The sequence below is a fragment of the Panthera tigris genome, chromosome D1 (assembly GCF_018350195.1).
Source record: "Panthera tigris isolate Pti1 chromosome D1, P.tigris_Pti1_mat1.1, whole genome shotgun sequence".
Taxonomy (NCBI): Eukaryota; Metazoa; Chordata; class Mammalia; order Carnivora; family Felidae; genus Panthera; species Panthera tigris.
The window spans coordinates 73,107,500-73,129,517 of NC_056669.1; the positions used below are offsets into that span (position 1 = coordinate 73,107,500).

At 51.0% G+C, this 22,018-nt stretch overlaps 1 protein-coding gene across 1 annotated transcript in view; it reads left to right on the top strand.

The window, feature by feature from the left end:
• OTOG (otogelin) overlaps positions 1-21,328 on the top strand; it is a 90,794-nt gene extending 69,466 nt beyond the window's left edge. The window contains exons 39-55 of the mRNA XM_042959616.1: positions 2,670-2,853; positions 5,174-5,394; positions 5,605-5,743; positions 7,248-7,442; positions 7,655-7,867; positions 8,431-8,535; positions 8,703-8,810; positions 9,199-9,300; positions 12,385-12,483; positions 13,699-13,739; positions 14,728-14,803; positions 14,900-15,078; positions 15,836-15,940; positions 16,112-16,231; positions 17,357-17,402; positions 19,774-19,853; positions 19,937-21,328. Coding sequence (XP_042815550.1) covers positions 2,670-2,853; positions 5,174-5,394; positions 5,605-5,743; positions 7,248-7,442; positions 7,655-7,867; positions 8,431-8,535; positions 8,703-8,810; positions 9,199-9,300; positions 12,385-12,483; positions 13,699-13,739; positions 14,728-14,803; positions 14,900-15,078; positions 15,836-15,940; positions 16,112-16,231; positions 17,357-17,402; positions 19,774-19,853; positions 19,937-20,137 — 2,214 coding nt within the window. The 3' untranslated portion in view covers positions 20,138-21,328. The remainder of the gene's footprint in view (positions 1-2,669; positions 2,854-5,173; positions 5,395-5,604; positions 5,744-7,247; positions 7,443-7,654; positions 7,868-8,430; positions 8,536-8,702; positions 8,811-9,198; positions 9,301-12,384; positions 12,484-13,698; positions 13,740-14,727; positions 14,804-14,899; positions 15,079-15,835; positions 15,941-16,111; positions 16,232-17,356; positions 17,403-19,773; positions 19,854-19,936) is intronic.
• Positions 21,329-22,018: the final 690 nt, after the last annotated feature.

Here is a 22,018-nt window from a genome sequence, read left to right on the forward strand (position 1 = left end):
TTGTTGAATTAACTCCTTTATCAGTATGAAATGTCCTTTTTCTCCTGGTAAAAGTCCTTGTTCTGAATTCTGCTTTGTCTGAATTGTCTGTAATAGCTTCTCCAGTTTTCTTTTGATTTGTGTTAGCATGTATATTTAATGTATATATCTAAGAGATATCTTTTTCCATCCTTTTTCTTTTAACATAGTGTGTCTTTTTATTTAAAGTAGGATTTTGTAGGGCGTGAATAGTTGGGTCTTCCTTTCCTCTTATCTAATCTGTGAATCTCTGCCTTTTAATTGGGAGATCCTTAGACCATTTACATTTAATTTAGTCATCAATATGATTAGGTTTGTATATAACATAATGTTGGTATTTGTTCTCTGTTTGTCCCCTCCCTTTCCTTCTTTTCTGTCCTCTTTGGGTATTTATTTATTTATTTATTTGAGGAGGGAGAGGCAGAGAGAGAGGAGGAAAGAGAATCTTAAGCAGGCCCCATATTCAGCTGAGAGCCCAACACAGGGCTCCATCTCATGACCATGAGATCATGACCTGAGCTGAAATCAAGAGTCAGACACTTAACCAACTGAGTCACCCAAGTGCCCCATTTTGAGGTTATTTTTAATGATTCCATTTCATTGCCTATGTTGGATTATTATCTGTACATTTTACTTCTACATCTGTTGTAAACTACACATTACATCATTATTACTTTTCCTGAAGCAGTCAATTATTTTCTAGCATGGTTTTTAAAATAAGAGAAGTTTATATTATCTGCATATTTATCATTCCTGGTGTCCTTCATTCCTTTGTGTAGATCTCGATTTCCATCTGATATCACTTTTCTTCTGCCTGAAGGACTTCCATTAATATTCTTATAGTGAGGTTCTGCCGGTAATAAATTCTTTCAGTTTTTATATATCTGAAAAAGTTTTGACCTCACCTTCATTTTTTAAAGATATTTTTTAGTTTTAACTTGTTTTATTTTTTATTTTTTTAAATTTACATCCAAATTAGTTAGCATATAGTGCAACAATGATTTCAGGAGTAGATTCCTTAGTGCCCCTTACCCATTTAGCCCATCCCCCCTCCCACAACCCCTCCAGTAACCCTCAGTTTGTTCTCCATATTTATGAGTCTCTTCTGTTTTGTCCCCCTCCCTGTTTTTATATTATTTTTGTTTCCCTTCCCTTAGGTTCATCTGTTTTGTCTTTTAAAGTCCTCATATGAGCGAAGTCATATGATTTTTGTCTTTCTCTGACTTACTAATTTCACTTAGCATAATACCTTCCAGTTCCGTCCATGTAGTTGCAAATGGCAAGATTTCATTCTTTTTGATTGCCAAGTAATACTCCATTGTATATGTGTGTGTGTGTGCGTGTGTGTGTATATATATATATATATATATATATATATATATATATATACCACATCGTATATCCATCAGTGGACATTTGGGCTCTTTCCATACTTTGGCTATTGTCGATAGTGCTGCTATAAACATGGGGGTGCATATGTCCCTTCGAAACAGCACACCTGTATCCCTTGGATAAATGCCTAGTAGTGCAATTGCTGGGTCATAGGGTAGTTCTATTTTTAGTTTTTTGAGGAACCTCCATACTGTATTCCAGAGTGGCTGCACCAGCTTGCATTCCCCAATTTTTTAAAGATATTTTAACTGGGTTTAGAATTACAGGTTGACTTTAATTTTTCTTTCAGTGCTTTAAAGATTTTGCTCCACTGTCTTTTCTTTTTAAATTGAGGTAAAATTGAGCTAACATAAAATTAATCATTAATCTCCCTACCCCCTGTCCACCACCAATATGCATTCTGTCTATAGATTTGCTTATTCTGGATATTTCATATAAATGGAGTCTATAATATGTGACTTTTTGTGTCTCGCTCTTTGACTTAGCATAATATTTCTGAGGTTCATCTGTGTTGTAATATCTACCAGTACTTCATTCAATTTTGGGCTAAATTACATTCTATTGTATGTACACACCGCCATTGTTTTATCCATTCATTCATCGATGGCCGTTTGGACTGTTTCCACCTTTTGACTATTGTGAATAGTGCTGCTATATATAAAGTTGTGCTTTCACCTTGCTTATTTCCAATAAGAAATCTTCTGTCATTCTGATCTTTGTTTCCCTACATAATGGGTCTTTTTTTTTCCTGACTGCTTTTACAATTTTCCTTCTATCACAAACATTGATTGAGACCCCAGTTAATGTCAGGCTCAAAGGCAAGAGCTGGGGATTCGAAGGTGGATCAGACAGAATTTTTGCCCTTGAGAAACTCAGAGTCCACAGGATGCCTCGATGAGGGAACAGATTCTATCTTAATGGTCAGCACAGAGATGAGGTCAGCCCAGAGAAGGGGTGCCCAAGCTAGAGGCTGCTGACTTAGGAAAATCTCCCTAAAAAAATGACCTGAGCAGATCAGGAAAGAAGAGAGTGATTAGAAAGGCTCAAGGTATGTGTATTTCTTGTTTTATCATTTTGTGCTCATGAAATGGTTTCAGAATTCTTCCGTGCCACCCTGGACTATGTCTTGGCCACATGTGCCTGAAACAGAGCCTGTGACATAGCTTGATACTGTTTGTTGGATAAATGGATGGAGGGATGGATAAACAGATGGGCAGACAGACAAGCTGTGCTCACATTGAACACCTCCACCCCACAAGGTGACTGTGGACTCACAGCCTGTCTGGCCCCCTGTGAGCAGACACGGATTCAGAATTGAGGACACAGGCCACATGTACATGATCCGGACGCCGTCACACATCCAGATCCAGTGGCTCCACAGCTCAGGACTCATGATCCTGGAGGCCAGCAAAACCAGCGAGGCCCAGGGCCGTGGCCTCTGCGGTGAGGAGGGACCCAGCTGGGGTGGGGAGGGAGGTGAGGGGATCTAGCTCCCTGAGTTTCCGGAGTCCACCTCTGTCCCCGGACACAGGTTCCTCTGTGTGAAATCAGGGGAAGCTAGGACAGAGTGCCAGCCCAGAGGTGGGACCAGGAGAGCTGCCAGGGCAGAGAGACCTAATGTCCTGTGTTCTGGGGCTGAAGCTGCCAGCAGGGAGATGGCGCGGGGCTCTGGCCTCGGCCAGTTGTCACTTTGGCCGGGATTGTCTGTCAGCTTCCCTGACAGCTTCCTAATACCAGATGATCCTTCCTGTCTGCATGTGCATGGGCACTTCACAAAGCACTTCCACACTCTGATCTCACTGATTGCAGGCCATCCACACAACAACCCTGAGAGGTGGCCATTGAACTAAAGAAGAAAGAGCGCCCAGAGAGGTTAAGTGGCTTGCCTAAGCTCACACAACAGAGCTGCCACAATGCACAAAATTAGGGCTCTTCAGACCACAGCATGACTGTAGGAGCATGCCCTAAGGGACTGGATGTATCTTGATAAGAAAAAAGGGTGCAGGAAGAGTCTGAGTGAGGACTGCTGCACCCTCATAGGACACCCATGACAGATGGCCGTGATTATGATGACGGGAGACATAGGCACACTTATACACACACATACTTGCGTGGCCTCCCCCCATTAATCTGCACCCATTTTAATCATTCACGCTTGCACCCCTGTATTCAAAATGCCCTCTACATATGAAGTGACACATTTAAGTCTGGTCCCTGCTCGTTCTTTCGTTTATTTCCCATGTACCAGTCACGGGACAGATAGTATGCAAAGCAGACAAAATTGCTGTTTTATGAAACTTCTGTCCTTACTGACTTATTGATACAAACATCTTTACACACACACACACACACACACACACACACACCAGCACTGCCACCACTTCCACCATCCCTTTGCCACCGTTTCTTCCTTCCATTGTTTATGCCTGGCAAGGAGTGCTGGGGGCAGCAGTGATCCCCTGCCTGGGATACCTTTGTGACTCAAGGCCAACACCCAAAACGCAGCCACTGGGACCATTGATAAAACCTGAAGGTTTTGTAGCCAATCATGCTATATATTCATGACACTTGTGGCTGGAGCACAAGCCGGCTAATTTTCCTCTGTTTTTATCCACACTCACACTTAGTATCCTGGGCACCCGGCTGGGCAACTTGGGGGACTACTGAGAGAGTAAGAAAATGAGTCTAAAGGAAAACGAGTCTTTGCATCCAGAGCAAGACATACCTGCAAACCAAAGCCTGCTCTGCAGAACTGGGAAAGTCATGGACTCAGATGCATGTGAGGGGCATTTGAAGGACACACTTCTGAGGAAGTGTTTCAGGCAGGAGGAACAGTGTAAGCAAGGTCAAAGGCAGGGAAGTGTGTGTTTGGAGCCTAGAGTGTGAGAGATAAAGCTGGAAGTTAAGTTAGAAGCTGTGACAGACAGGCTCTTGCCCTACTCCCGTCTCCCTGCCTTTCAACACAGCCAAAGTTGATTTCTGGCACATGTAAATTCCCAAATGGAGACTCCGTTCATCATGTGGCTCTTCCATTCTCAGCATAAGCTTCCAGCTCCACTGCAGGAAAAAGAGTTAGGAAGTGTTTATGGGCCAGGCCTGGCAGTGGTCACTGCCTCACCCTCACTCTCCTTCTGCCAGCTGGGACTCGGCATGGGCTCCCCAACCCCAGGAGAGCCTGGAAAACACAGGCTAGCGAACTGCGCGGGAAGAAAAGGAAACAGGTGTTAGTTACACTTAGCTAGCAATCTCTGCTAGAGCACATTTTTGGGAGTAACCTTTCGTTTTGACACAATGTCTAAAGGAGTATGAACTCCCATGTACTTTTTGTTCAGATTTACTAAGTGTTTGCATTTTGCCCCATTTACTTTTCCTGCCTGTGTGTGTGTATGTATATAAAATACACACATGTGTATGCATGCAGGCAGATGTGTAAATACATCTATACATGTAGGATTTATATAAATGCACTTTTTTATGTGTATGCAATTTGCATATATATGCATTTTTCTGAGCAATTTGAAAGTATGTTTGAGACATTGTATCCCTCTATCTCTGAATTCTTTGGTGTGCATTTCCTGAGAACAACAACATCTTCCTACACAGCAGGTTTCTTCTCTGTGCCTCGTTTATCTCATCTATAAAATGAGGGTAATAGTAATACCAGCCTCAAAGAATTGTTGTAAGAAATATGCAGAGTGACATCTGGGGACCTGGGCGTGGTGGTGATTATTATAGCTATCGGCATAATTCTGCCCCATTTCAGGTATCTGTGATGGGGACGCAGCCAATGACCTCACCCTGGAGGATGGTTCTGTGGTGGGTGAGGCTGAGGACCCTGCTCCCTTTCTGGACAGCTGGCAGGTGCCCAGCTCCCTGACCTCGGTGGGCCAGACCCGCTTCCGCCCAGACAGCTGTACCACAGCTGACTGCTCACCCTGCCTTCGCATGGTGTCCAACCGCACCTTCAGCGCCTGTCACCGCTTTGTATGTACCCACTGTGTCCAGTGTTGGGGGACCTCCCGGGCTAGGAATGGCAGCACTACCTGCAGAGGGTGGGCCCCCAGAGGTGTTGAACTTGGGACTGGATTAGGAGTCTTCAGAAGCTCGTTGTTGCCCCTGGACTGGGCGAGGAGGAGCTGGATGCTGGGATGGGGGGAGTCGGGATAAGCAGCGCTGTCTGATGCACGTGCCCAGGTTCCCCCAGAGTCGTTCTGTGAGCTGTGGATCCGGGACACCAAGTACGTGCAGCAGCCCTGCGTGGCACTGACCGTGTATGTGGCTATGTGCCACAAGTTCCACGTGTGCATCGAGTGGAGACGCTCCGACTACTGCCGTGAGTCAGGGGGCTGAGGGGAGAGCAGGGAGGGTGGGGGACTCCTCCATTGCTTCTGTTGCTCCCACCCCCTGTTAATTATTCATTCATTCATTCATTCATTCATATTAAGAAGTTAAGAAACATTTTATAAATAAATCCATAAGTACATTAATAAATTTATTTTTATTACAATTTATATTAATACGTCAAAGGAATATTATCTGATTATTCTTTAATTTATCTGAATCTCCTTGCTTCATCTGTAAAATGAGAACAGTAATAGTAGCTCCCTCTAGGGTTGTTTTGAAGGTGACATGAGACAGTGTGTGCAGAGTGGCCCCACCACATGGTTACCATCCAGGAAATGTTAGTTCCTTTCTCTAAATTCTTGGTCATCTTTCTCTTCTTTCAGTCTCTCCCCTCCTTCCCTGAGAATGGAGGTGAGATCCACCGCCTCCCCACCCTGTTAGGTTTGCGTTAGTGGGGTAGGCAGGGGTAGACTGGCCTCGAGTAGATTGATTTATAAATGTGAACACATCCAGATAGGCTGGAAACAGCTCGCAGGAAGACCGCACCTACAATAAGACGGATAAAGGATGACAAGACTAAGTCATCCAGAGGAGTGTTTTCAAACTGCGGGTGTGAAATCAACTTTGGGGGTCAACACCACATTCAAAATACACAATAGAATAGAAAATGCTAGCGTGTACTCCACCTAGAAAGATTAAATATTATTTTGTGAAAAAAATTCGTTTTCATATATCAGTAATTCTCAATCCCGGCTCCCCCTTTGAAATCACCAAGGAACTTCAGAAAGTATTAATGTTGGGCCCCACAACAAGAGGTTCCAATTCAGTTGCCCTGCGGTGAGATCCTGGCAAAGGTATTTCAAAAACTCCCAAGTGACTCCTTGGCAATCAGGTTTGAGGAACACTGTTCTACATGCACTTGTGTATTGGACTGCAATGTAAAATCTGCTTTTTCCCGTTAAGAAAGTTTGAAAACGCTGACCTAGAGCAAGGGGTTGGCAAATGTTTCCTGTAAAGGGCCAGATAGTAAATAATTGAGCTTTTCAGGCTGTGTGGTCTCTGTCACAATTACTCAACTCTGTCCTTGTAGTGCAAAATCAGCCAGATACAATAGGTAGATGAATGAGTGTGGCTGTATTTCTTTTTTTTTTTAATTGTTTTTTAACGTTTATTTATTTTTGAGACAGAGAGAGACAGATCATGAACAGGGGAGGGTCACAGAGAGAGGGAGACACAGAATCTGAAACAGGCTCTAGGCTCTGAGCTGTCAGCACAGGAGTGTGGCTGTATTTCAATAAAACTTTATTTGCAAAAACAGGTGGGAGGCTGGAATTGGGCCACGGGTTGTACCTTGCTGCCTCCTGATCTAGAGAAGGGAGGTAATGCCCCTAAACCCATTTGCGCTCTCTGCTGAGGCACAGATGATGCTCTGAGGCCCCTCCTCATTCTGCCTGGGGTCTGAGCCAGGCCTGGTGCCCCCTGTGTCCCTGCAGCCTTCCTGTGTTCCAGTGACTCCATATACCAGGCATGTGTGGCAGCCTGTGAGCCCCCGGAGACATGCCAGGATGGGCTGCTTGGCCCGCTGGACCCAGAGCAGTGCCAGGTGCTGGGCGAAGGCTGCGTCTGCTCTGAGGGCACCCTTTTGCACCGGCGCCACTCAGCACTCTGCGTCCCTCAGGAGAAGTGCGGTAGGTTCTTCCTCTATCCGGGTGGGGCCCTCCAAAGCTGGCCTCGCTCTAGGGTCTCCTCAGCCCACCTGCTACCCATGGCTGAGGCCCATCTGCATTCCTCCAGGGCCACTTTGGGGATGGTCAGTGTCCCAGGGAGGGTCTAGCCTGGGACAGTCTGGGTCTCCTTGCCCGCTTCAGTGCCCCGTGCCCCACCGTACCCCCCACTGCAGCCTGCACCGACAGCACGGGGGTGCCGCGGGCCCTGGGGGAGACCTGGAACAGCTCCCTCAGCGGATGCTGCCAGCACCAGTGCCAAGCTCCCAACACCATCGTCCCAGTGGACCTGGAGTGCCCAGGGCCCCGCCCTGAGACCTGCCCACGTTTCGGGGAGGTGGCTTTGCTCCTGCCCACTGAGGATCCCTGCTGCCTGGGGACAGTTTGTGGTGAGTCAGACCCTTTACTTTCCTCGACCTCAACTTTAAGACTGTTAAAAGGCTCCGGCTCTGCCTTGATGGGTAGGACAAGGCCTGGGCAGAGGAAAGTGTCTTGAGGTGGGGGGGCGGGGGGGCAGGAGCCACCCTCAAGAATCAACGTGGGGTAGGGCTTAAAGGCACAGGCTGTGGAGCCAGGCAGCCTGGAGAACTCTTCCTCCACCACTGCAGCCTCGTGACCTCGGCAGATCATTTAACATCCTCTGTGTTTTAGTCAATTCTACTGTAGCAGGAGGCTGATCATAGGTACCCACCTTCTGGGTTGTGAGAATCTAGAAGTTTATACTGATCTAGGACAGCAGCTGGCACTGACCCATCTCAATGAATATTACCTATTAATGCTCTTCTGTCCAGCCCTGGACCTTCTATGTGACCCTCAGAGGCCCCTTCTAGGAACATGGGTCTTGGGGGGGCTGGAGGGAGAAATGGGGACAAGTTGTCTAGGTGCTGGGCAGTGCCGGAGGCTGGGGGGAGTCCCAGCCTCCAGGTGACAGGCCCCGTGGCCCCCCGGCCAGTGTGTAACCAGACCCTGTGTGAGGGCCTCGCCCCTACCTGCCACCCAGGCCACCGACTCCTCCCCCATTTCCAGGAGGACTCCTGCTGCCCCAGCTACAGCTGTGGTGAGAGACCCTGAGGTGGGGAGGGCAGGGGGAGGGGAGCCCAGCCGCTGGGTGAGGGGAGCTCTGGGGACTGTGTTCTGACTGGAGATCAGGGCAGAGCCAGGGTGGGGGCCCAGGCGTGGCCAGACAGGGTCTGCTCCTTGCACTTAATTCTGTCTTTTCCCCAGAGTGTGACCCAGACCTGTGTGAGGCAGAGCTGGTCCCCAGCTGCCGCCAGGACCAGACTCTGATTGCGGGCCGCCTGGGGGATTCGTGCTGTACCTCCTACTTCTGCGGTGGGTGGACATGCCATCGGGTGCACGGCTGGCATCCCAGCCACCCCTTCGTCACTGGTTTCCTTGGGCAGCGGGGAGGAAAGGGAGAGGGTCTCCAGGTGGACTGGGCACAGAAGGGTGAGATTCCTGTTCAGAGCGAAGTGAAGGAGGAAGAGAACCAACCCCAGCTTCATCCTGTATATTACTGAGCACGAGGAAGTTGGTGCTTGTTCAGTGTAAGACTTTAGGTTGACAGGAAAGATCTAGATTCTTTCTCCAGGACAGGCCCCATGAAGCCACAACACACTACTTTAGTCCAACTCCTGTCACAGCTGGATTTTAGGTCCCCCCCCACATACCCGGGGTGGGGGGACCACCTGTGACAGCCGTGGCCCCTGTCCCCCCTCAGCCTGCGGCGACTGTCCAGATCCCATCCCCGAGTGTCAGGAAGGAGAGGCGCTCACCGTGGACAGGAACACCACAGAGCTCTGCTGCCCTGTGTACCAGTGTGGTGAGTCCCAGCTGGACATGGGGACCTAACCGTAAGGGGCTCCAGGGACATTTATGTGCCACCAGAAACTGTCCGGCTAGCTCAGTGGGTAGAGCATGAGACTCTTAGGTGCCACCAGGCCCCTTCACCATGCCCTCACCTCAGGACCGTGGGAGTTCAACAGGGAGCAACAGGGAGCCCCCAGGTAGTGAGCACCAAAGCATGAAGTAGCCAAAGCCATGATGAGACCCCACCCGAGGAAGCAGGGCCAGGCCAGGGGAGCCGGATGGTGTGGGCTCTAGGCTGTGACATGGGTGGCTCTGAGGCTTCATGAAGAGGTTCCCTGTCCCCTCCATGGCCACCCAGCCCAGGGCCAGGGACAGGCCTGGGTTGAGGCCACCCCAATCCTCCTAGCATTGATTTACAGTCTTCATTCTCTGACCCCAGGCCCCTGCTTCACAATCTTTTTTGTCACTGTATTACCCTGGTATCTGCACATGGAGGCTGCATCCCTGACGACCCTGCATCTTGAAGCCTCTGAAGCTCTTTGGTTTTGCAATTGCAAATAAGCGCGGCCCTTTCTGATAATTTTACAGGACATAGTACCTTAATACAGGGTGTACTATGTACCTAGTACCTTAATAGTACCTAGGTGACATAGTACGGCCAGCATTTGAGACCTGAAGAACACCTGATGGATAAGAATTAACAGACTGGTTAAATTTAAAGATGACCCCATTTGCAAAAACTGCACATTGACTGTGGGAAAAACGTGAGCGAACCTCACGGGCACAGAGCGGTGCCAGTGAGGACCGTCTGCCAGGATACTCCAGGGGCAACGCCGACTGCTTCAAGTGTCAGGAACCAAGTCTGAAACAGTGTAGGTTTCCCATGGAGCGTTCCCCAGATGCGCTGTCCACACCGGGCCAATCGGCTCCACCCGGGGTCTCAGAGGCCAGTGGTCCCAAAAGTGGGGCCAGCTTACAAAGATGGTCTGATGATGATCTCAATGTCCTTCCTCTCGTCTTCTCTCTCCTTTTTCTGCGCGTCTCTTCTCTCCACTTCACCCCCCTCTCTTGTTCACGTGTCTCTCCACGCTTCTCAGGAGAAAGCCTGGTCATGTGCAGTGAGTACAGGCAGGGTCAGTGAGTCATGGTTTTGCACCCCAGTCCTGCCATTTTCTGGCTGTGTGGCCTAGGGCGAGTCACGAACTCTCTGAGCCAAGGTTCCTCATTTGTAAAATGAGGTGCTAATAGTATGTCCCCTGAGGGGCAGTTGTGAAGCCTGGAGACAATATATGAAATACTTGATGGTCTTCGGGATACAGAGGTGCTCAGTATAAGGAGGCTATTGATATTATTACCTTCTCCCAATCTTCATTGTACTTTTATTATAGAGGCACTATATATGCCTTATATAAAGTACAGAATCCAAGTAAAGATAAGAAAGTGAAAATACTTTCTTCCTGCTTCCACTGTCAGCACTTGAGTATATATCCTTCCAAATAGTCTCTATGCCTTCATATGTGTGTGTTTTAACCAAAATAAGCATGTATATGCTCTTTTTTATTTTATGTTTTATTGTTTTTATTAAAGTATAATCAATGTACAATATTATATTAGTTTCAGATGTACAACATACTGATTCAAGAAGACGTTACCCTGTCTTCACCATGATGAATGTAGTCACCGACTGTCACCACGCAATGTCATTACAATATTACTGACCATATTACCTACGCTGTACTTTTCATCTCCGTGACTTATTTATTTTATAACTGCAAGTTTGTATCTTAATCCCCATCACCTATTTCACTCAGCTCCTCACCCGCCTTCCCTCTGGTAACCACCGGTTTGTTCTCTGCAGTTTTTTTTTTTTAATTTTTTTTTTAATATTTATTTATTTTTGAGACAGAGAGAGACAGAGCATGAATGGGGGAGGGGCAGAGAGAGAGGGAGACACAGAATCGGAAGCAGGCTCCAGGCTCTGAGCCATCAGCCCAGAGCCTGACGCGGGGCTCGAACTCACGAACCGTGAGATCGCGACCTGAGCTGAAGTCGGACGCTCAACCGACTGGGCCACCCAGGCGCCCCTGTTCTCTGCAGTTAAGAGTCTGGCTTTTTTGTTTGTTTTCTCGTTCATTTGTTCTGTTTTTCAGACTCCACACGTAAGTGAAATCATGCGGTATCTGTCTTTCTCAGTGTGACTTATTTCACTGAGCATCATACCGTCTAGCTCTATCCATGTCGTCAACAATGTGCACATGCTCTTTTTTAACCAGCTGTTTTCAGTTAATGTTAAAAATTTCAAGTTCTATCATACCCCATCCATGATTTTCCTGGTTTGTCCAACCCAGGACCTGTGATCTCTTAAATATCATTTAATCTAGCATAAGCATCTTTTTCTGCATGACATGGAATTGTAGAGTTTGGGTTGTGGTCCTGCAGAAAGTCCTCCCTTCTAGATTTATCCACTTGCTTCCTCCGGGAACTGTTTTCCTTGCTCCTCCCATCCTCTGTGCTTCCTATAAACTAGAAATTAGATCTAAGACCCGCTGGATTCAAGTTATGTGTGGGGCTCGACAGAACACGAGCTTCAACGTACATCACATCACGAGATACAGACTAGCTGGTTGAGACACCGCAACTCAGGCTAATGTTGGTCCTGGATTACGGTGGGGACTGCCAGATGCCTCCCTCTTACATTTGCAGTTTTCCTCTCTCAGCCAGAAAGTAACCCATTACTTTGACACTATACAAAGGTCCTTCTCTTCCTCCACCTCATAATTCTTTTGATAATCCTAACCTGACTACTCGCAGGGTGACACAGAATTCAGGGGAGGGAAGGCCCAGCGGAGTGTCTTTAAGGTTCTGACATTGTCATATCGCTAATGCCTCATCAGAGTGGAACTATGTCTTCCAGTAGGAGTTCTATGGAGAGACTCCAGGAGCCCAGACTTCTTCCCAGGACTCTAGCCCTGGAGGGTGTCTGAGGACACTGGGGGGAACCCAAGGAGGAGCCCTCTCCTTAGCCAATGTTGCATTCTGGGGATTTCTGCTCCAGGTATCTGCAGCTGATGTGTCCCCTGCCTCCCCTCCCTCGCAGTGTGTGAGAGCTTCCGCTGTCCCCAAGTACAGTGTGGCATGGGCACTGCTCTAGTGGAGGTGTGGAGCCCAGACCGCTGCTGCCCCTACAAGTCCTGTGGTAAGTCCCTGGCCAGGGATGCCCTTCCCCAAAGGCAGGGATCCAGGGCCCCCGTGAAGAGTAAGGGAGGGGAGGAATGACCCACCACTGTCCCTCCAGAATCCCCAGATGGAAGCTGCCAAAATCACCTTCCTCGCCCTGCATCTGATCTCTGGGTGCTTAGCATTCCTACACCTTTTTCTCCTCAGGACAAAAGAAGGGAAAAATCAAGTTCCTTGTTCCCAAAAGGTTTTTCCTTCTAAAGCAAGTCTTTATTGCAGCTGTCTGTTAGTAAGCATGATTTTTGTTAAAATTTACCTCCGTGGCACCTGGGTGGCTCAGTTGGTTAAGTGTCTGACTCTTGATTTCGGCTCAGGTCGTGATCTCACGGTTTGTGAGTTCGAGGCCCATGTCGGGCTCTGTGCTGTTGCAGAGCCTGCTCCAGATCCGCTTTCTCTCTCCGCCCCTACCCCCCCAAATAAATAAACAAACAAACAAACAAACAAAAATTACCTCAAACTCCTTTGGGAGCATCAATGATCAATAGTGAATACCAGTGAGCTTTATATAAAATGTTATTGAAAAAGAGTTGAGAAATTATTTTGCATTTATTTCACTGTCTTTTTCCAGGCCTGCAATGTAAGCTTCATGAGGGTAGAGATTTTAGTCTATTTTACTCATTGTGTTGTCCCCAGAGCACAGAAAAGCCTCAGCATGTAGTAAACATGACTGAGTGACCCGGGAGAGCGTTTCACAGGCACTGTGACCTTGAGCTCTCCTTACCTTGAAGCTCGAGCTGACGTGGTGTCTGTTAAGTTTGCTAGTGGGGCCACAGCAGTCGCCTTCCAACAGGACGTGCCCCTGGTTAGAAGTTCCGCCCTTGATGCGTTCCCTCCTGGAGAGGCTCCACATCTGCTCTAGAAAGGGTTTTCAGGAGGATGGGGCGGAATGAAGCCCAGATGACAAAGGACACCTGTGATTGGTCTGTCGGCCTGTTTCTCCTCACCCGCCTCTGGTGGAGCTTAGGACCCATCACTGCCCCCACCTGCCCTACCAGGAAAGCTGCACTTCCCATGCTGGGCTAGGCTGGAGGGAAGCTGAGATTTTGGCTTCTTCACCCCAGTCCCTATCCCAACTGGGCTTGAGGCTGTGCCAGAGTGAGCGGCATGGAGGCCCGGGGAGACTTCCACCTGGACGTCTCCAGTGAGACGGGTCCTGGCCCCTCCTGTTTTTCAGAGTGTGACTGCGACACAATCCCGGTGCCCCGGTGCCACCTGGTATGGAGACCCTGCTCCTCCCCGCCATCTATGACCTGCCTCCCCCTTTCCTTTCCACTCTTTCCCATCCCCTGGAGACCCTATTCCTTTAATGTAGTGCAAAGAGCCGTGGATCACAAGTTGGCATTCTTGTCCTAAGCTCTGCCCTCTGAGCCCAGTGTCCTCATTTATAGAGTGGGCGTGAGGATGCTTCAGCATTGTGATGAGCAAGGACAATGATGATGGTGGAGATGATGATGGTGGGGATGGTGGGGATGAAGATGATGAAGGTGATGATACTTTTTACGGCAGCTCATGCTTATTGAGAGCTAACTATATGTCAGGAACGTTCCTGGGCCTTGTGTATATAGTGTCATACCAACAAGGTTGATTCCACGATGAGCTCAGTGATACAGACAAGGAAGCTAAGGTTCAGATCGTGAAGCTAGTAAATCACAGTCAGGATTAGAACCCAGGAAATCTGACTCCAGAGGCCATGCCCTTAACCACCAGACTGCACAGCCACTGAGGGAAGGGAAAATACTGTAAGAAATGTGAAGTTATGTTTAAAGTTTTTTCACAATTTTCTAGATTTTATATATTCTCCTCACCCCCTACCCCCCAGCACACATTTCCTCTCATTTTCTCCCCCACTCCTCCCTCCTCCCTTCAACTGGTGAAGGAGGAAGGGAGATAGTGTGAGCCAAGCTGGGTTCTTGGCTGGAAGCCATGCAATGGTCCCTCCCTGATGCGGCCCGTGGGTTCTTGGGATGAGAGGAGAGGCCTAAGTCCCTGAAGAAGACGTCGGGGAGTGATCCTCAGTGGGGAAGCCATACTGGGAATTTCTCCCTTGGCTGGGGAGTGACTGAGCTTGCCGGAGCTTGCCAGCCCCTCCCCACCCACCTCGAGGAGGCAGCTGATAGAGACAAGGGCCCCGGTGGCAGACTGCTCCCAAGGGCAGGGCTGGGCTTCCCCAGCGTGGGGTGCTGACTGCCTCTGCCCTACCCAGTGGGAGAAGTCCCAGCTGGACGAGGAGTTCCTGCACAGCGTGGAGAACGTGTGTGGATGTGCCAAATACGAGTGCGGTGAGTGGGGAAGGGAAGCCCGTGGGGTAGAGCCAGGCTGGGCCCAATGTGCATGCTGGGCTCCAGTGACTGTTGCCATCCTGCACGCCCAACCAGTGAAGGCCCCCGTGTGCCTGAGCCGTGAGCTGGGGGTGATGCTGCCGGGCCAGACCGTGGTGGAACTCTCGGCCGATGGCGTGTGCCACACCTCCCGCTGCACTGACGTGCTCGACCCTCTTACCAGCTTCTACCAAATCAACACCACCTCTGTGCTGTGTGACGTGCACTGTGAGGCGGTAGGTGCGGCGCAGGATGGGGGTGGGCAGGGGCAGCGGCTGGCCTGGGTGATCCCTGATGCTCCAGGAATCAGAGGAGTCTCAAGGTTTCTAGACAAGTCTGAAGAGGAGACATGGTGCGGGCAGGGGACCTTCAGAGACCTCTGTAGAAAGTGCTGAGAACGGGCGGGGTTGGGAGAGGCCAGGAGGGGAACGGCAGGAGTGAAGGTCTGGCAAGAGCGAGTATTTGACAGAAGACGTATTTATGAAGCACCTACTTACGACTGGTACATTCCCTATTGCTTTGGTTTGTGTGTTTGTGTTGTTACCCTTTGTGCACTTCTGCACACCCAGTATCTAAGATAGCGACTGGCTTCTAGTAAAAGCTAAAAGGGGCTGGCATTATTCCCATTTGTCAGATGAGAAAGCTGAGGTTTAGGGAGGTCCGGTCATTTGTACAAATTCCCACAGGGACCGGGACTCAGACTGAGGTCTGTGTGGAAACAAAACCAGCACCCTTAATCACCAGCAGTGCTGTCTTTGAAAGGGGTGGAAATGCTCTTCGTCAACTGGGAATGGGTCTAGGAACTACTGTAAAGGAAGCTTAAGGGATGACCTTCCTGTCTGAAATAAGAGGCTGGGAGCGAGCTCCCTTTCTGAGCATCTACAGGGGGGCCTTCTCTGGGCTTGGGGCTCAGAGACCATCAGACAGTAGGAAAGCAGGAGGGTGGAGGTGGGCACATGGCTGAGGTCCCTCTGGTCCCGCCCTGTCCTGCAGAATCAGGAGTACGAGCATCCACGGGACCTGGCTGCCTGCTGTGGCTCCTGTAGGAATGTGTCCTGCCTCTTCACTTTCCCCAACGGCACCACCTCCCTGTTCTTGGTATGCAGCCCCTTAACCACCCACCTGGGAGGGCATCCCAGGAGGCAGCCGGGCTCAGGGCTAGGCACAGACAGGGTCCTGGGCAGCACCTGTGCCCAAGAGCTGTGCCCTGTCTGTTCACTCAGACCATCTAGCCACCCAGTTCCCATTGTCCACCTCTGTGCCCTCCAGCCTGGGGCGTCCTGGATCGCAAACTGTACCCGCCATCACTGTGGCAACACGCCCCTGGGCGCTGTGCTTGTCCGCTCACCCATCAGCTGCCCGCCACTCAACGAGACCGAGTGTGCCAAGGTCAGTGCCAGCCTTCTCCCCTCACAGCATGGCCTGAAGCCAGGGGTATCACCTGTCTTACTGGCGGGGGGCGTTGCAGGGTGGGGGGCTCCTGTGTGCAGAAGTGAGGGAAGAGGGGTTCCCTGGAGGCCATACCTGCCCTGCCACCCCAGCTCCACATCTCTCCATGTTCCTGCTCTGACCGCGTCACACCCCACATCCTCATGCGTCACACACACAGCCGCACACGGATGTATGCAAACATACATCCTCACATGTTCTGAGACGTCACATACATGCCATGCAGGTGCACAGTTCAGTCCTCTGATGCTCTAATGGCACTACCACTAGCCAAAACAGCACTGGCAGGGACAGCTGTCACTAAGGGCACACACCTCAAGGAAAAGGATTTCTGGGGGGTTTGGTTATTGTTAAATGAGGAAGGTTCCTGAGATTGATACTGGACATCGAAAGGTTTCTGATCTTAAAAACAAGTACACACGCTCCCAGTCACACACACTCGCACTACAAAACCACACATGTATATGTCCACAAAGTCACATGCATGTGCTCACACACACAATACTTATTTACAAAGAACAGTCACATCATTGTTTTATCCATTTCATAATAGAGGAGGAGGGCTATAAGGGATAACTGCACCCATTTTAAAGGTGGGAAAATGGAGCCCAGAGGAAAAAGGATGACTTATCCAGGGCTGGGCTGGGATGGAGCCCAGGCCACTGACCCAAATGGGTCAGCCCCTGCATCGCTCCCCTCTCGGACCCTCTGTGCAGGAAGCACTAATGTGGGCACAGGGTGGGGCAGGAGGGAAGCCGCCACTGGAAAGATGGGAGGATCTCACAATCTTAACCCAGCCTCCGGTCTTACTGGGGCCACTGGCAACTTTTATGCCAGTGGCCCAGCCAGTCAGGTTAGTCCCTGTGGCTCTCCCATGGCCAGCCCAGGGGCGCCTTCTCCCTCTGGCCAGGGCCTGATGGACAGCAGGGCCTGGCATACCTGCCCTGGGGCATCTTGGGAGGAAAAGCTGAGTCAGGGCTCTTGTGCCTTTTCTGCCTCTTGCTGGGATCTTGGCTTCTGGCCTGGGACGGGCTCTCCCACTCACCTCCCCTCCTCTCCCTCTAGGTTGGGGGCTCAGTGGTACCTTCCTTGGAAGGATGCTGCAGGACATGTGAGTGAGCACGGTGGAGGCCCAGGGGTGAGGTCCCTGGTCGGGGGACAGGGTATCCTGTCAGGGCTCAGAGGGCCGGGTTCCTGGCCTGGCACCTCCAGTGCTAGTTCTTCAGGGGTTTAGATGAAGGGATAACACCGCTACCATGGGGCTCACGGCACTGGCACAGATATGCGGGTGGGCAGAGCCCATGCTCCTGTCCCTATCCCAACAAAAGGCCTTTACTTCTTGATGGAGACAGGGGACATTGGGCTATTGAGTCCAGGAGGTCAGAGATTCATCAGCTCTTCTGCCTCCTCCTGCCCCTGCCAAGACCCCGAGCCCAGAAGCCCCCCAGGTGAATTCTCCTTGTGGTCAGGAGCCCTGTCTCAGAGATTCCCGCCAGGGGGTGGGGGGGGGATTCAGGCCCACAGGGTCGCTGTCTCAGTCCGAGTGACCTGGACTCACACCTGGCCCCTGGAACCTGCAGCCTGAGCCACATAAGCATGCACATTCTAGTCAGCTTTAGGACCTTTGTCTACACGCCTCCCCTCTCCCTAGGGTCCTCAGACTGTCCTTTGGAGGGATGTAGAATTTGACACCCTTTTGTGTCCACCTCGCATACTGCAAGGAAGCTGGGCTCAGTGCCTCATTGGCTGATCTCCAACCCGCAACTCATGTTCCCTGAATATTCCATGTGCTCCCGTGTGACCTACGACCCATGTCCCTCTCCCCAGGTTCCCCGGGGACCCTGTTTCCTGTGGTCCCCGTTAGCCCCGCCTCTCCTCCACGGGTTAGTGTCCACTGCCACCCAGGTACTCCTCTCGGAAACCCACAGGACTGAGGCATGCAGCCACGTTGCTATTCCTAACAACGTTCCTTCTGCTAGGTGGCCCCAGCTCTGGGGGTGGGGGAGGGGAGGGCGGGGCCCCTGCTCCCTGCCTCTGGCAAAGGCCTTTCTCGGCCAACAGTGCATGCTGGGTAGCGAGCCTCATCCCTTGGGCTTGCGTGGGAATGCTTCAGCGGTTCCCCCTCTCCTGGACCCATCAATGCCGAATGCCACCACCACTTTGCTCCTACTTGTCACTCAGCTGGCCTTGGTCTGGGACCCCGAGGGCCCTGGCCGGGACAGCCCTTGGTCCTCTTGCCTCCTGGAAGCAGGGAAGGAGGAAAAAGTGAACTTAGCTCTGGCCAGGAGTCCTCCACTGGGATGATAGGAAACCCACTGTGGTGAGGCCAAGAAGCCACAAGAAAGGATTCCACCCTGTTTCTGGCAGGCACCCTTAGTGACAGAGGGAGCCCATGCATCAGACAAATATTTATTGAGCATCAATATGCCAGGCCCTGTTTTAGGCACTGCAGACACAGCATAAATAAAGCTTTATGGAGCTGATGTTGTAGTGGGAGAGCCCCGCATAATAAGTCAAATATATGTGATGGATGCATCCAGTTTTATGGGGATTGAAACTTATGCAACTTGGGGGGCCTCATAAGAGAAAGAACACAAACTTACAAGTCCTGTATCAGGGTGTGAAAGCGAGTATTCATTGAGAATGAGAAAAAAGAATCCACAAGTTGTGGAAGGGGCCATTCAAAGGAAGGCCCAAAGCTTCCGTTTCCTCAGCATACTGGGGACATGATGGTGACAGTGCCCCAGATAGAAATAAGGCAAGGGAGGGGGCAGGGAGGGAGCACAGGGTGCAGGGAGGGCGGGCGTTATAGTTTCAGGAGTGGTGAAGGAAGGGCCCAAGGATGAGCTATTTGAGCCAGTGAGGGCAGGAATGGCCTTGAGCTCGCTTGTCTGTGGGAGACGTGGTCCAGGCAGAGGAACCTGCTTATCACTTTCCACCTCTGTGACAACTGTGTGAAGTGGGCAAATCCCTGGCCCTGTCTGATGGATAAAGGAAACCCAGTGAGCCTGAGGCGTGCAAGCATCTGCTCGGGACTGGGGTTTCCAGACATCCAGGAAACTGCAGATTCTTTACCCAGAAGCCCTCTCAGAGTCAGAATGCTGAAGCTGAGCCAGAGGCACAAGGGGAGTGGGGGGGGGGGGGATGACCAGGGTCACGGGCAAGGATTAGAGATAGGCTTTGGGGGTGGGGTGGGGAAGCAGCCCACCTGGTCTCCAGATCCTTCTCCTCCTCCCTGGCCAAGAGCCCCTGAGACCATCCAGACATCGTTCCTTTTCTCCCCTGCCCTAGCCATCTCCACATCTTTCCAGGGCACTGAGTTAGAAGGCTTTCTCTTTGCTGGCGAGGGGCTCTAATGCATGGGCACTAACACCAGTAGAGAGACCCTCTAGCATGACACTAACTGCCCCAGTCTGGCCCATCCTGCTGCCCCCTGCCAGCACTTCTCAGCCATAGCTGCCTCACCCAGCCTGTCCCCCCAGGTAAAGAGGATGGGCGCTCCTGCAAGAAGGTGACCATCCGTATGACCATCCGAAAGAATGAATGCAGGAGCAACACCCCTGTGAGTGTCGCCCGAGTGGTGGTGGGAGGGGGTTGGGGGGGGCGGGGCTACACAGTGGGCCTCACTGGCCTGCCTGTCTCCAGGTGAACCTCGTGTCCTGCGACGGGAGATGCCCATCCGCCAGCATCTACAACTACAACATCAACACCTACGCCCGCTTCTGCAAGTGCTGCCGGGAGGTGGGCCTGCAGCGCCGCTCTGTGCAGCTCTTCTGTGCCACCAACGCCACCTGGGTGCCCTACACAGTGCAGGAGCCCACCGACTGCGCCTGCCAGTGGTCTTGAGACCTGGGGGCTGGCTGGCCCAGTGTGCAGGGGGAAGCTCCTGGGGAGTAGAGAGCTGGTATGTGCTGAGCATGGAATGCCAGGCAGAGGCACAGAACGTGACTACACCCATACCGGCTCTTTCTCTGGCCTCCCTCTCCTGCATACAGGGAAAGTGCCACACCCGAGGGGTCAGGGAACTCAGCTCTGTCCTTGGCTGAGGTTTGGAATGGGCCCTAGATTGGGGGCACCAGCCCCTGCATGGATGTGGGAATCCATGACTCTGGCTACAAGTGGAGAGGGGGAAGGCTTTCCTGAGAAGGAAGGACCAGAGCTAGACCCAAGACCACGTGCAGGGCCAGGATGTGGTGGCCCATTCTCTCTTTTGGCCCTTTCTACCAGGGAAGAACCACAGAGACAGTAAAAGGAAGGGAGACTTTAATTACAACACACAGGCTTGTGAGTAGCTGCCCAGGAGGACTTCCCAGAAGCATAGAGGGTGGGTTCCCAGGCCGGGGTCCTCTCAGCAGTGTTGTGAGGTCAGGCCCAGAGACTGGGGAGGGGGCTTGGTGACCCTCAAGTCCCCTATAGCCCCAAGAGGGATGCCCTCGTATTCTGTTGTTGACACTGCGGTTCAGGAAAGGATTTAGAAGAACAGACCCATGCCTGCTCTATACGTATCCCCCACAGCCAGCCTTCCTGGAGGTGAGCTGGCTCTTGCGAGGTGTGGGCAGGAGCCTTGGTTATTTAATGGTACCTTCAGCCTGCAAGGGCAGTGCCTGGCTTTGCAATGTGCCTTCTCTCCAAGGACATAGTAGAGTTGGTCTCTGGAGGGGCCTGACTGTGAGTTTTGTGGCTCAGCCAATTCTTAGCTCTCTGCATCATGGGACTGTTTAGCAGGAAAGCGTCTATCAGTGGAAAATGCAAGCCCTACATACAGCTGATCTCCTAGAACCTTGTCTCTGAACCAGAGTGTCCTTCTTAAAGCCAGGTCTAGGGTCCCCTTCACACCCCACTCTGTAGGCCACCTCCCCATGCCACTGTGTGCTGCTGGGGTCCAGGCCAGGATGTTCAGGCCCCAGCAGTGCTCTGGTATGTCTGGGGATATGTGGCTGCCCTAGTGTCCCTAGGTTTGGGGATAGGGGCCTGTGCCAAGATGGTCCCCAGCTGTTCCTGCAGCCTCTTTGTTCTTGTATCTGTATTCTGGTTCTAGATCCAATAAACCACAGAAAGATATCAGGCCTCTGAGCATCTCTCAGGGTGTCAGGTTTGCTTTGAATCTGAAGGAGTTTCAGCTGTGAAGAAAAGACTCTATTTTATGGCCCTGAAGGTCACCCCACCTTGTCCTGCCCCACCTGTGCCCAGCACTGTGACCCCCTCAGCACCTGCCCTGCCCCCACTGTGTACTCCTGGGGACCTCACTCCTGATGGTCACACCCACCACTGGAATCACATGTTTCTGCCTCTTCACCTCACCTTCACTTCCACCCAGGCATCCCTCCTGCCTGCTCCTCCTGGAAGCCAGCCTCCTACTCCAGCCCTTTGGCCAAATATCCCAGTCCTGATCCCCCAGCTGCCTCCTGGGAAACCAACTCTTTTAGATTCAGACATTTTAGTGTAAGATTCACAAGAAGCACCCATTATCAGCCAGCATGATCCCATGCCCTGTGCTTTAGAAAGGACAGGACATGGTGAGGAATTTAAACCTTGATCAGTGTTGCCGGATTGCCCTCAAAAAGCCACCAGCAGCACTGATATCAGTGTTCTCTGAAATGATTTGGAGATGGTGATTTATATAAAAAATACATACACCCTTTGATGAAGCCATCATATTTCTAGGCAGCTGTGGTAGGCTGAATGATGGTCTTCCAGATATGTCCACATATTCATGCCAGAAAGCTC